This window comes from Pseudorca crassidens, chromosome 19, assembly GCF_039906515.1.
Source record: "Pseudorca crassidens isolate mPseCra1 chromosome 19, mPseCra1.hap1, whole genome shotgun sequence".
NCBI lineage: Eukaryota > Metazoa > Chordata > Mammalia > Artiodactyla > Delphinidae > Pseudorca > Pseudorca crassidens.
Window position 1 is genome coordinate 36,793,928 of NC_090314.1, and position 18,763 is coordinate 36,812,690.

The following is an 18,763-nucleotide window of genomic DNA, read 5'->3' on the forward strand; positions in this document are numbered from 1 at the left end:
TACAGTTATATGCATTACATGTATACAATATAAACCTGAGAAAATGTTAAAATTTCTTACATATAAAAATTATTTTAACATTAAATTTAAAATTTTAACATTCCTACATATTTTAAATGAATTAAAAGAAAGAGAGAAAAAATGCTCTCTAATAAGAAATTGATCATTTCTCACATACTTCATTACTTCCAAGATATCTAAGTTTGCTCTGGTATCATTTCCCTGTGCATGATTTCTAGTGTGGATGTGCAAGGTTTACTGCTCACTCCTTCATTCTTAAATGATACTTTTGCTGGATGGAGAATTTTTGATTACCAGTACTTTTTTCTCTCAGTCCTGTAAACATGTTATTCCACTGCCTTCTGACTTCCATAGTTTCTGATGAGAAGTCAACAGTTTGTTCAAATGTTATTTCTCTGTATGCAATGTGTTATTTTCCGCTGGCTACTTTCAAGATTTGCTTTGGTTTGCAGAAAGTTTACTATGACATTTTTGTTAAACTTGTGTTTTGTCATATTCAATATTTTTTTTCAATAAATTTGGAAAGTTTTCCATCTTTATTTCTTCTTCTTTTTTTTTTTTTTCTGCCTCATTCTCTCTGTATCCTCTCCTTCTACACAGATTGAGAGGAATTTTGCTCCAGGATGGATCATACGCAGAGTCTCAACCATACCTGATTTGTATGATTTTGATGAGGAGATCTGAACTTTGGAGCTGATGATATTTTAAAGAAATTTTAGAGTTAGAGGAGATGTTGTAATGTGCTGAGATCTTCAGGGATGTTTGTATGGAGTAAATACATTTTACACATGAAGTAATCCTGAATTTGAAGGGTCAGAGGGTGGACTGTAGTGAGGCAAAGAGTGGCTCTAAAAAAGACACATCCAGATCCTAATCCCTGGAACCTACATACAGTACATTATAGACCCAAAGAGTGACTATTACATTATATGACAAAATATGTGATTGATTTCTAGATCTGGAGAAGTTATCCTGGATTATCAGTGTTGACATTAAAAGGAATCACAGGTACCCTTATAAGATACAAGGAGGAAAGGACAAAGAGAAGAGGAGGAGGAAATGAGACCATAGAGGCAGATACTGGAGTGACGCAGCCAAAAGGCAAGAAATGCTGAGGGTCACCAGAAGCTGGAAAAGGCAAAGAACAGATCTTTGTTAGAATTCTAGAGGGAGTGCAGCCTCACCAGCACCTTGATTTTGGACCTTTGCCTTCCAGGACTGTGAAAAAATAAATTTCTGTTATTTTAAGGCAATTTGGTTTTGTTCTGTTATTTTAAGGTAATTTGTTATGACTACCACAGGAAAGAAATGTGGAGTAAATTTGTATATCGTCCAGAACAATGTGAATTTAATGTTGTGGACTGCCTGTAACTGAGGTTGCTGGGTGGAATGGCAAGCTTATGTTAAGATTTTCATAAACTGCCAAACTATTTTCCAGAGTGGCAGCACCATTGTACATTCCCAACAGCACTGTGCGGAAGATCGAGTTCCTCCACTCATTGACTTTTTGAGAGTTCCTTAAAATGTGTTGTAGATACCAGACAACTTGTATCTAATCCAAAGGGTTCCTCCTATGTTTTCTTCTAAAAGCTTTATAATTGTAGATTTTATATTTAAATGTGATCCAATTTCAGTTTATTTTTATATATGGGATGAGATATGGATTAACACTTTTTTTTTTTTGGCACATCAATACCCAGACAGACAGTCTATTACCATTGTTGACTAACTTGTCTCCACTTTGCACCTTTGTCAAAAATCAATTGTACATATGTATGGAAATGTTCCTGAATGTTATTTAGCTTTAATAAGTCTTATTATCAGGTAGTGGTAACCCTCCAACTTTGTCTTTCTTTTTCAATATTATTTTGCCCAGTATAAGTCCTATGTACTTCCATATGAATTTGAGAACTAGCTTGTCAATATCTATCCAAAAATTTTTTTAAAAATCCTGCTGGGATTCTGATGGAGATTTCAATGAATATATAGATCAGTTTGGACAGAAATGATATTCTAATAATATTAAGTATTCCAGCCCAAGAATATGGTTTAACTCTTTTATTTATTCAGGTCTTTACTCTCAGCAATGTTTTATAGTTTTAGAATATAGTCTTGCACATGGTATAGTCACTATTTTAAAATTTTAACTAATTTTTTTAAAATCACCAATTATTTTTTCCTAGTATGTAGTACCCTGAAGTCTTGTTAAAATCACTTATTAGTTCTAACTTTTTTGTAGTATCCATTAGATTTTCTACACGTCATCTTTAAATAAACATAATTTTACTTCTTCCTTACTAGTATGATGTCATCCTTCCTGTGGCTGCAGATTTCTCTGCAGATCTCAGGGGTTCTTTCTTTGCAGCTTTCATCTCTCTGGTGCTCTGTCCTGAGAACTCGATGATCTTTGTCTCCCTGGACTCTCATCAACAAAGGGAGTCTACTAGGCTCCATCTGGGTTCCCCCTTCCTGCATCATGGACTCTTTTTTCCTGAACTGATCATCAGCTACTATCAATTAATAATATTAAATAGCTAGATACTTTCCCCCTTGAGTATTAAACATACTAATCATACCATTTTGCAGAACTGCTCTGATAAAGTAAAAGTAACACGTATGCAGAGGTTTCAAAAGCAAGTTTACCATTTATCAAAATTAGCATGTTAAGTACAAAAACTACTTGTGTCTGCTTCAGTAAGACTTTACAGAAGTATATTTTTTAAATATTGTAAGGTCTTACTATATACAACTTCATTGATGAAAACTAAGAATATTTTTCTAACTGCATATGTACTTTATGAGGAAAATTACTGTCAGATGCAGAGGATATCCTAAGTCACAGATCACAAAACAAGTTAATTCAACATAATTAGATCCACATATTTGATTTTTTTTCTTGCCTGATGAAAGTGCCCTCAGAATCCTTGGAAGATTCCAGAAGGACATGATTTTAAAATACTCAAAGACAGATAGATCACTTGCCATACAGATTTCAACATCGGTGTTAAATTTTATATATCATTTCAAAATTACTTTCAGTAGAAGTTTATAAAAATTAATTTTATGGTCATTAATTGAGTTTCCTTAGATCTTGATGTTTGATGTTTAAAATTTCCAGTCTCCTAAATTACAGGGTGTGAAATAGAACAACATAATTTTAATAATGTCTATTTGGTTTTCCTACCTGTTAAACAGGAATAGCATTGTCACTAGCAAACATGATTACCTACAAACGTTTGTCCATGTGCAGGGCACTGTTCTACAGATGAGAGACACCAAGAAGCTTAAGCAAGATCTCTATTTCCAGTTGGATGTAAAGGTAAATTAAGTGACAAATAATTCTAATGCAAAAGAGGTATCAAAAATAGGTGTAAATTTTTTTTAAAGGTGTGGGTGCTTAAAATAATTCTAGTAGATTGTAGCTGAGGTACAGCATATCAGTAAGTAGGGAGGGCAAGACAGGGATTAAAAAACCAGAGTTAAGAAATAAAATGTGCCCTGTATTGTACAACACAGAGAATATACCCAGTATTTTTAGTAACTATAAATGGAACATAATCTTCAAAAATTGTGAATCACTGTGTTGTAACATATAATATTGTACATCAACCATACTTCAACGAAAAAAAATTTTTTAAAAAGAAATAAAATGTGCCCAGCAGCATGTAGAAATAGTAAATTTTTACCTAAAATGCTCACCTAATTAAAAACTTCCATGCAAAAGAAACAAAAACAAATGGTTACTAAATAAGAGTAAGCAAGTTCATTGTACCAGAAAGTTAAGGACAATGTCAAAGAATAATGGAGATAGGTCAAAAGTACATAGATGTCAAGCTAATAGGCTCCAACTGGTCAAATCTGGGATATTTTGAGTATTAAAATAATTATTGAATGACTATAACTCATTTAATAAAGAATCTATTCAATCAAATGATATATGTAAATAAAAGAAGTAATACAAAGCTTGATGAGGAATGGGATATTTACATAGTTTTAACTGACTTCCCTTAACCCGCTATCCGCCCAGGGCACAGCATAGAGGCAGCAGACTAAAATGTCCTTCTCCCAATCTTCCCCTGAAAGAAGTACATTTGCGTACTTTAAAGACCACTGCCAGCTTCCTATCAGTCTGCATCTAGGTGCTGAGACACACACCACATTAACAAAATGAAATATGATCATCCCAATAGATGCAGAAAAAACATTTGACACAATTCAACATCCATTCATAATAAAAACTCAATAACGTGGGTATAGAGAGAATGTACCTCAACATAATAAAGGCCATATATGACAAGCCCACACCTAACATCATACTCAATGGTGAAAAGCTGAAAGTTTTTGTTTTAAGATGTGGAGCAAGACAAGGGTGCCCATTTGTGATTCTTTTATTAAACACAGTACTGGAAGTACTAGCCAGAGCGCTTAGGCAAGAAAAAAATAAACAAATAAAAGGCATTCAAACTGGAATGGAAGAAATAAAACTGTCTCTATTTGAAGATGACATGATCTTATATATACAAAAACCCTAAACACTACACCAAAAAACTGATAAAACTAATAAACAAATTCAGTAAAACTACAGGATACAAAATCAGTTCTGGTTCTTCACACTAATAACAAACTATCAGAAAGAGAAATTAAGAAAGTAATCCCATTTACAATTGCATCAAAAAGAATAAAATACGTAGGAAAATTTAACCAATGAGGTAAAAGACCTGCACACTGCAAACTATAAGACATTGATGAAACAAACTGAAGACACAAATAAATGAAAAAATAATCCATGCTCATGAATTAGAAGAGTATTGTTAAAATGTCCATACTACCCAAAGCAATCTACAGATCCAATGCAATCTCTATCAAAATTCAAATGGCATTTTTCACAGAACTAGAACAAAAAATCCTAAAATTTGTAGGAACTACCAAAGACCCCAAATAACAAAAGTGATCATGACAAAGAAGAACAAAGTTGGAAGCATCAAGTTTCTTGATTTCAAACTATATTATAAAGCTAAAGTAATAAAAACATCATGGTATTGGAGTAAAAACAGAAGCTAGCAGTACAGCAAAATAAGAAAGTAAAAAAAAGGAGGTATTATTAACAAAGAAAAGACTACAACTATCACTTGTATAGGTATACATTGTTTTAGAGTTCTGACCTAATGTAACAAGAAAAATAAAATTGAAAACAGTCAAAAGTTATCATAATTGTCAGAAAGTATGTTCTACTTATAAAATCCAAGAAAATGGTACAGAAGAAGTATTGGGTCTTACAGTAGAGTCTAGCAAAGCAGGAAGATACAAATTACAAATCTAATACAAAACAATCTATAGTTTATGATACCTCAGCATTAAATAACATTGGATGCAAAAATTCTACATTTAATGATGTGAATTCTAACTGTATTAAAATGTAATTTCAATGCAATCCAAATAAAAAACTTCAAAATATTCTTTATATAACTCAATAGGGTTACTCTAAAATGCATTTCAATGAGAAAATGCCAAAGAATAGCTGGGAAAGTTTTTGAAAATGAACAATAAATCTGCTAAAGTAAGTAAAACAGCATAAAGTTGGTAAAAGGTACTGATTTATTTTTACTTTCTATTTGAGGAATTTTTTTGTTTTTTGGCCACGCTGCACAACTTATGGAATCTTAGTTCCCCAACCAGGGATCGAACCCAATCCCCCCGTGGTGAAAGTGCTGAGTCCTAACTACTGAACCGCCAGGGAATTCCCTAGAAGAATTTCCTGATATACACTAAGTGCAGAGATTGCTTTAATGAACCACCAATATCAGCATCACCCAGCTTTGCATATTGTGTTCAATCTATCTCTTAGTTTGTTTTGTTTTACCAGAATATTCAAAGGCAAACTAGAGATATCATATCATATCGTTTCAACAATAACTACTTCAGCATGACTTCAGGTTATATGCCTAACAGATTAGGGCTTTAAAAAAAAAAGTAACACAATTACAGATCCAGCAAAATAAACTGGTTAAAATCATGTAACTCCCAGTTCAAGGTCAATTTTCTCTGTCTCAAAAATGTCTTTTTTATACCTTGTTTAAATCAGCCTCTAAACAAAGTTCACATATTGAATTTAGTTGGTAAATTGATATGTCTTTTAAGACTCTTGTAATCAATATAACCACATCCCTACTTGTCCTGTATTTGTTCTTTTATCTAACCAACACTCCCTTATGTCTAGATTATTTTAAAGCAAATTCCACACTCTTGTATGAATCACAAAAAAATAAGGATATTAAATTCCTTAATGGTATCTACTAAGCCAAATGTTCAAATCTCACCATTTGTATGAAAAATGTATTTTCATACTTGATTTGTATGAAACAGGGTTCAAACAAGGTCCACACCTTCTACTTAGATATTATTCTCTAAAATTACTTCTAAGCCCTGCCACACAGCCTGGTTTTTGTAATGAACTTCCCACATTTTAGATTTCACTAGTTGCACTCTCATGGTATTTAACTTGTCCCTCTATCTATGTATTTTGTTTAATGTGCTAATTAACAAAATTAATTAGCCGGTTTGCAAGGCAGAAATAGAGACACAGATGTAGAGAATGAACGTATGGACACCAAGGGGAGAAAGTGGGATGGGGTGGTGGTGGGATGAATTGGGAGATTGGTATTGACATATATACACTAATATGTATCAAATAGATAACTAATAAGAACCTGCTGTATAAATAAATAAATAATTTTTTTTTAAGAAGTGCTCATTGTATCTAGTGGCTGAATTAAATTCAGGTTTAATTTCATAGATGATGTCGTATACATCCTAATTACATCATATTGGGAAGCACATGATATAGGTAGGACTGATCCACATTGCTAACATTAAGACTCATTAGCCAAAACCACAGAGATGTTTGTTGCCTAGGTACATTGTTTCATTAGAAATAGCAACACAGTGATTCTTATATTTCTACGTTTTTTAAAAACTGAGGTACAACTGACAGTGACATTAGTTTCAGGTGCATACCATAATGTATATATTATAAAATGACGAACAAAATAAGTCTAATTTCCAACATCTTTTATTCTGAAATGCTTCAATAAGGAAAAACCTTCCCTCATCAACTACTTGGTCATCTTATTAAATTGATACAAGAAAGGCAGGGTACTTTCTCTTTAATTATCAATTTTTAGAATAATGAGTTTGCAAACAAGCAACATACAGTAATGTCCAATACCTTGTTTTTAAGTATCATTATAAATCATGGGTTTATATATATTAAAGATGTTTCATTCTATTATAGAAAATTTAATGCAAAGTCATGAAAAACAACATTTTAGACTACTGGGAAAGAATGGACTAGTCAATAAATGTTGCTGGGTCAATGAGCTATCTTTCAGAATAAACTATATACAGAAGTGTACTGGTATATGCATACCCACAGGCTCTGTGAAAGAGTATTTGGGATTTAAGGCTATTAAAAAGCATCTCAGTATCTACCAAGTGATACTAAGAGTATTAAATACATGTAATACACTCGGCATGGTGCTTAATTCAAATGCTCATTAAATTATATATATGGATGTGTGTGTATGTGTGTGCGTGCGCATGCACGCGCATGCATATGTGAGCAGTGATGTGCTAGTAAATGTTAAAAACTGGCTCCCTAAAGAAAAAACAGCCCTGATTTTTAGTGTTGCTGATTTCCATTGTGTAACCACTCCTAACGTGGATGATTTCAATCTACCAATATAATGTCACTACATCCAGAACTGGGGCTAGATGTGCATAACTGATCCTCACTAGCAACTGTGAGCTGGCTCCAGCATACCACTGAATATTATGCATATAAGTTATATACATTATAAAACTCGATTATTTTCTGGTATATGTGAATATGTATGTATTTACATGTATGTGTGTGTGTATGTATGCATGTATAGAATCAAAATGCCTAGGAGAAGGTCTGGAGAGATGGCTATCATATGGATGACAGCGTTTCCTCTGAGGCTAGAAATGGTATTATGGTAGGGGGAGAAGGATAAATGGAACTTCTGTCTTATCAACATTCATTGAATTGTTTACCTACTGCTTATATATTTACTGGATCAAAATAGGATAAAAACTCTTAATTATCTGACCCAGTCCAAAGAACAATATGAACTCACTAACATTAACGTTAAGCTCTTATATGATACAAATAACCAGCTGGATTAGATGTCATATTACACAAAGAAAACATCTTCTGAAAAATATAAAACTTACTTTGGCTTCAGTTTCTCCCCTGTGAAGAGTATACAGATGATGGACAGCACTTTGTGATGAGGACCAAGGATGAGTCAAAATTTGGAAGACATGGAAGTCATGGCCAAGGGTATCTGTCGTGACTAGAAGCATTCCTAAAGGACACACCAAAAAAGGGTAAAAATATAAACCATTATGTATGTGGATGAAATATTTTCACAAAGCATTAATCATGATTTAAAATATTACCAAAGGGAAAAAAATGACTAAATATATAAGAAACTTCCCAAAATAAAAAAATTAAAATGCAGTGTCTTTTTCCTACGGGAATACAAAACCTAGCACCACATCAGTATACAAGCATAGTGACATACTACATATCCAGGTTTTGTGATGTTCTCATATAACTGGTAGAGAAAAGTTTAAATGCCTGAATTTACAGAGTTCACAAGCATTTTCAGATAGCAAATCTGATAACAAAGAATGCAAAAGACTTTCCTCCATGGAATTAAACCCACTTCCACTTTTTCCATTTCTCAAAACCTGAATTATAAGTTCCAATTTATCTACTACTACAACTAGTAATATCCTACTCAATTCACCAGTTTAAAACTTGTTTCTACTCTATAGCATAATATTTACCTAAATTCCCAAGTGTCTTTCACAAAGCAAATTTTGATGAGATGTCATAGCTAAGAATTCTGTGCCCAACACAAGGTCACAAAAATTTTGTTTTCCTGTCCAATTTCTCAGTTTTGTATTTAACCTTTAGGTCTATCATCCATTTTGCGTTAATTTTTGTATAAAGTGTGAGGTATAAGACAAATTAAATTTTTTGCAAATAATGTCCAATTGTTTCAGCAGGATTACTTGAAGAGACTATTCTTTACCCATTAAATGTTTAATCTACTCTAAATCCACTGTCAACATGCCAAAGATCAACTGGCTATATTTGTGTAGTTCTTTTTCCGGAAGTTCTACTCTGTTGCATTGATTTCTATGTTTATACTTTCATTAATACCACACTTTCTTAATTTACGGTAACTTTGAGGGAAACTTTGAAATCAAGTAAAGCAAGTCCTCGTTTTCTGACCTTTTTCCAGATTGTTTTAGCTATTCCAATTCCTTTGCCTTTCCAAACACCGATTCAGCTTTTTGATATCTACAATGGCGATAATGGACATCTTAACAATATTGATTTTTCTGATATATGAACACCTCATATTTCTCTAATTTTTAAAAAATTTATTTTATTTATTTTTGGCTGTGTTGGGTCTTTGTTGCTGTGCATGGGCTTTCTCTAGTTGTGGCAAGCAGGAGCCACTCTTCGTTGAGGTATGCAGGCTTCTCATTGCAGTGGCTTCTCTTGTTACAGAGCACGGGCTCTAGGCATGTAAGCTTCAGTAGTTGTGGCATGTGGGTTCAGTAGTTGTGGCTCGCAGGCTCTAGAACGCAGGCTCAGTAGTTGTGGTGCACGGGCTTCATTGCTCCATGGCATGTGGGATCTTCCCAGACCAGGACTCGAACCCATGTCCCCTGCATTGGCAGGCGAATTCTTAACCACTGCACCACCAGGGAAGCCCCAGCACCTCATTTTCTTGATATGTGTGTTCTCTGACTTTTTTTTTTCTTGTTCAGCACATTGATTACAAATATATTTTCTTAGAGCTACTATAAATGGTACTCTATTTCAATTATCAATTTTTCCTTGTTAGTATATAGAGATATAATTGACATTTATATATACATGTGTGCATACCTATATAGTCTGCCAATTCTAGAAGTTTTTATGTAGATTACATGGAATTTTCTTTCCAAACATATAGTATGTGAATAGACATAGTTTGATTTTTTTCCTTTCCAAACCGTACTCCTTTTTTTTCTTTTTCTTGACTTACTACATTTGCTGAGGTAAACAGGAATGGTGAGAAGCAATATTCATGCCTTGTTTCATATTTTAGGAGAAAGTATTCAATCTTTAAGTATGATGCCAGCTGTAGATTTTTTGTAAATGCCCTGTATCAACTTAAGGACATTCCTTTCTACTTGTAATTTGTCGAGAGTTTTAAATAATGAACAGATGTCAAATTTTTCTAGTGCTTTTCTGCACCTATGAGATGATTACCTGGTTTTTCTTCTTTGGTCAATTAATATGGTAACTTTTAATAATGAAAAGTTATCAAATGTGGAACAATCTTGCATTCCTGGGATAAACTCCACTTGGTCAAAATCCTTTATTATATGCTGCTGCATTGAATTAGCTAAAATTTTGTTGAAGATTTTCGTGACTGTGTTCCTGAGGGATATTGATTTGTAGTTTTCTTTTCTAATAATGTGTTCGTCTATTTCTGGTATCAGGGTAAAGCTGGTCTTGTTGCAGAATGTTCCTTTTATTTTCTAGAAGAAATACTTAAATAAATTTCCAGTAGAATTTGCCAGTAAAACTATTTGGGCCTTTGTGTGTGTGTGTGAAGATTTTTAGATATTTATAATAATTTAATTTCTCTTTAATTTAAATTTTGTTAATTTAAAATGTAAAATGTAATTTTTCTTCTTGGAGGAATTACTCTCTATAACTCAAGGATACCGTCTGTAAGGTCTTTAGCACACTTTTTCATTCACGATAACCGAAAATTTGTGTCCTTTCTCTTCTTTTCTTGACAGTCTAGCTAGATCTTTTCAAGGAAACCATTTTGGTGTCATTGGTTTTCTCTTTTCCATTTCACTGATTTCTCTTATCTTCCTCCTTTTGCTATAAAGACCTTCTACTACTATATCCTTCATTTTACTTGCTTTAGTTACATTTCCTCTTTCTTTTTTCAAGTTTCTTAAGGTTGAAGCTTAGATTACTGTGTCAGGAAGATATGTTTTTTAGTTTCCAAATGTTTGGGTATCTTCCAGGTATCATTCATATATTGATTTCTAGTTTAATTCCATTACGACAAGAAATTAGTTTTATGTCTCAGAATGATATATCTTGGTAACTGTTCAATGTACACTTGAACACCTGGTGTGTCTTATCAGTGTCAATTTAATTTAATTGATAGTGTTATTTGGATCTTCAACATCCTTACTTATTGATTGCCTGCTTTCGTGTTCTATTACTGCGTAGAAGTCAACATCTCCAAGCATAATCATAAATATGCTTTTTTCCCAGTTATATAAGCTCCCTAAATACCAGACCTTTTTTTTTTTAATATAAATTTACTTATTTATTTATTTATGGCTGTGTTGGGTCTTTGTTGCTGAGCGCAGGCTTTCTCTAGTTGCAGTGAGCGGGGGCTACTCGTGGTTGTGGTGCGTGGGCTTCTCATCGTGGTGGCTTCTCTTGTTGTGGAGCACTAGGCTCTAGGCATGCAGGCTTCAGTAGTTGTGGCACGTGGGCTCAGTAGTTGTGGCTCGTGGGCTCTAGAGCACAGGCTCAGTAGTTGTGGCGCACAGGCTTAGTTGCTCCGCGGCACGTGGGATCTTCCCGGACCAGGGCTCAAACTTGTGTCCCCTGCATTGGCAGGCAGATTCTTAACCACTGTGCCACCAGGGAAGCCCCAGACCTACTTTTCTTTAAGTCCATACACACTTAGGATTATTATGAGTTCTTGGTGAATTACCTCTTTTATCATAATGTCCCATTTTAACCCTAATATTTCCCTTGTTCCGAAGTAAACTTTTTCTGATATTGATATCACCACTTCTGTTTTGCTTTGATTGGTATATGCATGGTATACACTTTTTTATTATTTTGCTTTCATAATCAATATATTATAAAATGACTGTGTTTTGGACAATCATCGGGATCTAGTTCTGGGGTTTTTTATTCCAATCTCAGACTTTTAATTGCTGTTTGTACATCATTCACATTTAGTGTGACTTATGGGTAGGGTTGAATTTACATCTATCATTTTGTTATTTTTTTATTGTACCCTTTTTTCTGATTATACCCTTGGGTTTTTTTCCTTTTTTTAAAATTTTTGTTTTATATTGGAGTACTGTTGATTCACAATGTTGTGTTAGTTTCAGGTGTACAGCAAAGTCATTCAGTTATACCTATACATGTATCTATTCTTTTTCAAGTTATTTTCCCATTTAAGTTATTACTGAATATCTAGCAGAGTTCCCTGTGCAATATATAGGTCCTTGTTGGTTATATATTTTAAGTTGTACCCTTGTTTTTGATTTTTGTTTATTTATCTGCTCTTGCTTCCTTCCCATTTTTGGATAATTTCACTGTTTTTCATATCCAATTTTAATTTGTCTATTGGTTTTTACTAGTTGTTCCAGAGATTATAATACACATATTTAAATTTGTGTGTGTTTGTTAATATTTTGTCCAGAATTTTTATTTGTTTTCTGTGGGAAACAGAAGCAGAATCATATTTTTTAATTCCTAAAACTTTTCTTTGCTGAAAGAAAAGATTATGAAAGAATATTAAGCACCTGTGGAAAGATAAAATAGGCATTTATATGGGAAGATGAAGTATATTTGAGTTTGCTATTTATTGGCTAATATAAGGTATAGCTCTAGTCATTACATTAGATTAAAACATAGCAATATTAGATGACAGTGTCTTGGCTATTTCCAAGAGAATACATTTGAGATGATGAAAGTGTCATTTATTGAGATCTACTTCAAATCTCTAACATTTTATATAACACTGCCACCCACTCTATGCCTAGCTATCATCATGAGGTCACTGACATACTTAATATTCTTTCCATATTGTTGTTGTTATTCAAACAATAAATTTCTAAGATGGGACATGTTCTTTCTTGTGGACAGTATTTGACTCCTACTTTTTGCTTAGTTATGGTAAGTTTGTATTATCACAATTCTACTTCTATGTTCCAATTCCACATTCCCACAAAATTATTTTCTGCATATGACAAACAATTCAGTGGAAACATTCTAACAGCAAATGTGATGAACTTATATTTATATATTACTCATCTACTGAACATAAACTTCACTTGGTTTCTTTTATTAGCATATCAATATTTTACTCATAATTAGCATTCAAATAGTAGTGCCTATTAAGCAAATCAAAACTATTATTGTTTTGCATATGAAAAATAATCACAGATGGAAACTTTTCAACGTACTCCTAGTTTTTCAAATTGACATCAATATCTGTTTGGTTTCTAATATGCAAAACAAACTGAAATTTTTAGAGAATTAGTCCTTTGAAAATTTATCCTTATTATTGTCTGTGTATCCTGTCTCAAAAGTTTTCTTTTTCCACTTCTCCATGCAAATGTGGCTTCTATAATCCAACAACGAGCTCACTTTTTTGACAAAACTTTAAAACAATTTTTTTTTAATTTTTAAAAAGTAGAGAGAAGTATAGTACTATACCAATAACATGCTTTCTTTTAATTTATAATTTCCTCTTTTGCACATCTGCTGGGAGAAATGACAAGCTCCTTTTTTCTAGAAAACAAGTTAAAAAGCAGATATACATAAAAGGAAAGACTTGTACAGAGTAGACTGTGGCTTGAGAACTATTTATGCAGCATCAGAAGACTAAACCAGACTCTAGCCTGGCCATAAACTAAACCCACGCCCCAGATGAGGTGCCAAGCCACAAAAAGCATTTGCGTCATCTGGGAATACAAGGAAAAGAAGGACTTCTAATTATAGGGCCTGGAAGCGGAAGCCTAGAGTGATTAGCTGTTTAGGCGCTGCTGTATGTTTATCTGGAAGCTTCCTCTCCTTCACTCTCAGCCTTAAGTTTGATAGATGAGCGTTAGCATTAGAGGGTGGGGACTAAAGCTGCTGATGGTACATGGTGTTCTCCAAAATCTGAGGTAGCTGGAGACTGAACATTAAGGCTTTTGCGGCCTCATAAGAACATAAGTCTTTTCAACTGGGCGTCAGCTGGTTAACCCAAAAGGCAAAATTAAAGAGTAGCAAACCTTGACTGGGCATATGCTATAAAATCTTGGAAACATGAGTAGGGAAGCCTTTTTTGCTATATACTATTTATAACACCTACCTAATTGTACGGTTCTTTATCAAATACACACATATGAACTGGAAGACAAATTACCAGCTATTCACACTCTCTCCAAAAAGAGACATATGCTGGGTCATATAGAAATCTTTACAGGAATTCAGATTATTATCACTCATAAAATAATTGTATGTTTTAGTATTAACTCTTGTGAATTTAATACTTCCCCTTCAATATTTATACGGATGGAAACTTAAAAATTATTAAAGTTTGTAATCTTTAAATGTCCTAACATCTTCATTTAAACAATTATTTTCTTCCTTTCATTTTGCATCATGAAATTGTTAAGCTTCTAAAGACATCTTTGGCCATATCCAATAGGTAAATATTCTAGTATTCATTACTTTCAACAGTTTATTCATCCAACAGACATAGAGGAAAAGTGGTAAATGTCTATGTATATCCTTATTGTTCCAAGTGGCTGGATATATTTCTTGTCACAAGCCAGAATACTTTTTAAACTGTATTAACCTTTATTAATGTGTAATTTATAAAAAACACACTCATTTAAAGTGTACAGTCTGATGACTATGACAAGTATGTATACCTCTGCAGCTACTACCATAATCAAGATAGAGAACATGTGAAAAAATTCCCTTGTGTCCACTTGCAGTCCATCCCCTCCCCATTGCCTGGCCCCAGGTTACCACTGATTGGCTTTCTGTCATTATGAATTAATATTGCCTACTTGAGCATTTCATGTAATGGAATCATGTAATATTTTGCTACACCTATTCACTACAGGTAAGAGTAGTCCGTGCACTTATTTATATTATTGAGTAGTGTTCCATTATATGGATATATGACAATTATATATCCATTAAGCAGTTGATTCTTGGTTTTGGCTGTTGTGGAGATTCAAGTACAAGTCTCTCTGTGGACATATGTTTTCATTTCTATTAGGTGAATATTTAGGAAGGGAATTGCTGGGTCATATGTACACTTAACTGTATAAGAAACTGGGGAAACGTTTTTCCAAAGCGGCTGTATCATCTTACCTTCCCGTGAACTCCATAATTTTGCAACATTTGGTATTGCCACTCTTTTTAAATTTAATCACTTCAGTGAGCACTTGGTGGTTTCTTGTGGTTTACATATGCCATGTTCCTTGGTGATCAGTGATGTTGGGGTGCTAAGTGGCTATTTACATATTTTCTTTTGTGACATGATTGTTCAAATCTTTTGCCCATTTTAAACTGTTTGGTCTTTATTTTATATACATTTAAAGTATATTTATATTACATTATAAAATACACATAAACTTATATATGTGTATATTTATCTCAAATATTTTCTCCCAGTTTATGGCACCCCACTTCATTTGCTTAACCGTATGTATCCCAAAAGGTTTAATGAAGACCAATCTGACGGTTTGTTTTTTTGGTGTCCTATCTGAGAAACCTTCCCCTATCCCTCCTGGCACAATAATATAATCCTTCTGTTTTCTTTTTGAAGGTTTATAGTTTCAGGTTTTAAATTAAGTCTATGATTGATTTTGAGTTAAATTTTTGTGTATGGTGTTAAAGAAAAGTTTATTTTTTCCCAAATGGATATGCCAGGTGCTCTAGCACCATTTGTTGAGAAAACTATGCTATCCCTAACAAATTACGTGACACTTTGGTCTAAAATCAAGTGACCATAAGTGTTTGATCAATTCCTGGATTCTATTCCATCCATCTATGACTATATTTACCCCAAACCATCTTTTCTACATTACTGTAGATTTATCAAGTAAATGAGAAATTTAGGTAGTTTCAGTTTTTAAAATTTACTCATCTTTTTCAAGATTGATTTGACTATTTTAGATCCTCTGAGTCTCCATATTATTTTAGAATAAGCTTCCGTTGATTATTTTTGGTTTAAACATTCGCTTTTAATAAAGCTAACTATTAGTGAACAATATTAACACAAAACACTCACAGGATATCAAAGCACAACAGTGATAAAACATTTTTATGTAAACATGGTTTTCTACCATAATTGAATTAATGAGTTTTCTCACCATATAATTAATTGTAACATCACAACACAGAAGGTCACTAGGATGGCAAAAATGTAAAATTTTTAGATAAAGCAGTTACCTTGGGAACATTCTTACGTACCAACACAATGCTACCATCCTCAAAGAAAAATTATATACACAGATACAGATAAACGCACACGCACACACACACACAGCAATACTAAATTAATGTCACAGACAATCATTGCTACAAGTTCATAATAAAATACGTTGCGAATTGAGGTTAATAGGATTTTGGTAGACAGATCAGTCTGCTTAGAAGATATATTTTATGTATTAAGCCTGTAAGATGTAAATTGAAAGGTAAATTTGGAAATTTAGGAATTTCCAAAGAAATGCCATTTGATGTGCTTCACAGATGTATGAAACAGAACTTTAAAATTTTCTGGTTGGAGTTTATGTGTGTCTGTAGATATATATATAGTTAGAAAATCACCAAGCTATACACTTAAGATTTGTACAATCTGTACCATATAACTACAGTTCAATAAAAATGAAGACGAACCAAAACAATAACAAGGGTGAGGAAACAAGATAACATTGATGATTTTATCTACAGTGAAAGAAGAGAGGAAAAAGATAAAGATGCTAAAGAGAGAAGTTAGAGAGTTAAAACACTAGCCCTATGGGGGAAAAAAAAAACACCAAAAAATAAAGAAAGAACATAGCAGTCATAGAGAGATGTATAAGAAATACAGATACATAGTGAGGAGTCAAGAAAGAGGTCTACAAGTCTCAGATGTTCAGCGTGGCCAAATGAGTGGTCAAAGCACCATTATTCATGAATTCCACTGTGTATATATGAAAATATAACAGATTTCATTCAGGGTTCTAACAGGGGAGATCAGAAACGATGTAACACATAATGATTAGATGGAAGATAAAATTTGGTCATCACTTAACACTTTTATTTTGGGTATATTTGCAAACATAGCAAATATTAGAAAATAGGTCTATATCTATATAGCCAAATACAATGGCTTCTTAGCCCATCAAAAAGATATGACTTAAAAAAAAAAAAGATATGACTTGAAAAAAAGAGAGACCAATAACAAGAACAATCAAAAACCTCCCATGAAATAATGGAGGTATGGGGTTGGGGGGAGTGAATTTAGTTCATTTTTAATTAAATAATAATTTTATTTTTTCTATGCTATTGGTAAGACTTTGTTAAGATTACATTTATTAATTTTGAATAGACTGCTGCTTTCACATTTTCCTTCTCTTCCTCCATTCCTGCACCCACTCCCATCCTTTCCCACAATAGGCACCCACCATACTGAATTTAATATATGTCCTTTGAAATATGCTTATCCTTGAAAAATACTTAAACTGTTTTAAGAGTACTGTTCAAAATGTTGAATAAAAAAATATTTAATATATGGCAAGAATACAGACCAATCTGAAAGAGGAAACTGAAACAAGCCTGAAGCTAGGGGAGGGCCAGAGCATTCTAGAAGAGTGGAAAGGAGAAGGGACAACAATATTCAAGTACTTTACTGTTTTAAAGTTGTCCTTTAAAAAGTTTAATTCAACCTTGGCTACTTTGCCTGTATGTACTTGGTTATAGATATCCTTCTTTACCTTCTTCAAAATTTAATACTGGGTCTATATTGTTGTTGTAGCTATAGTGTTACAGGCATATATATTTACTTCATGTTTTTACACAGTATGCCACTGTATGCATTCACATCTTTCATTAGTTCATTCAGTATTAATTGAGCATCTTTGCTGTGGCAGTGGTGGCAGTGAAGGAGCAGGGCCCCTCCTTACTAATGGACATGCAGGATTCCAAAGCTGGATTAGCACTTTCGTGGGCTCTGGACAATTTTGCCTTCGTTGACCCCCCCAACTCCTCCAGGAAAAAAATATTTTATGACTACTGTTGTTGGTTTTAAACGTGTATTAAGGCATTCTATCAACCTAAAAGTTTATATATATATATATATATATATATATATATATATATACACACACACATTTTTTTTTACATTTAAAAGGAATGAAACGTTTTGGTGGGACCCTAAAATTATTGTGGGCCCTAGGCATGGTGCCTACTGTACTTTATGGCACATCAAACCTGAAAAGTTTGACTCTCATACAAGCCTAGCACCACAATGAACAGAGCGAAGACAACAAATTCTCCAAGGAGCAATCCATTACATGAGTAAAAGACATCACTTCACAAGATGAAAAAACAGGAGAGTAACTACAGACCTCTAATGGAAACATCCCCTTGTTGGTGGGGGGGAGGGGTTGGCAATAAACTCTTCAAGCTGCTTTTGCATTGTTAATGATATAGTATGACTGACTAACAGTAATAAACCAAAGCTGTCACATGAGAGGAAAAATCTAAAGCCACATAATTCTATAAATCTACAAGGCATACACGTTAACAAAAAATCAAGACAAGGTATTTTTCTGACAACTTGCTATGATCAATGGGGAAAACTGTGCAAAAAAGAAAAATCCAACTTTT

At 33.3% G+C, this 18,763-nt stretch overlaps 1 protein-coding gene across 11 annotated transcripts in view; it reads right to left on the minus strand.

Moving 5' to 3' along the window:
- BCAS3 (BCAS3 microtubule associated cell migration factor) overlaps positions 1–18,763 on the minus strand; it is a 572,946-nt gene that overhangs the window by 371,627 nt on the left and 182,556 nt on the right. For all 11 annotated transcript variants that reach the window (XM_067716301.1, XM_067716302.1, XM_067716299.1 and 8 more), the window contains exon 14: positions 8,275–8,408. In XM_067716301.1, coding sequence (XP_067572402.1) covers positions 8,275–8,408 — 134 coding nt within the window. The remainder of the gene's footprint in view (positions 1–8,274; positions 8,409–18,763) is intronic.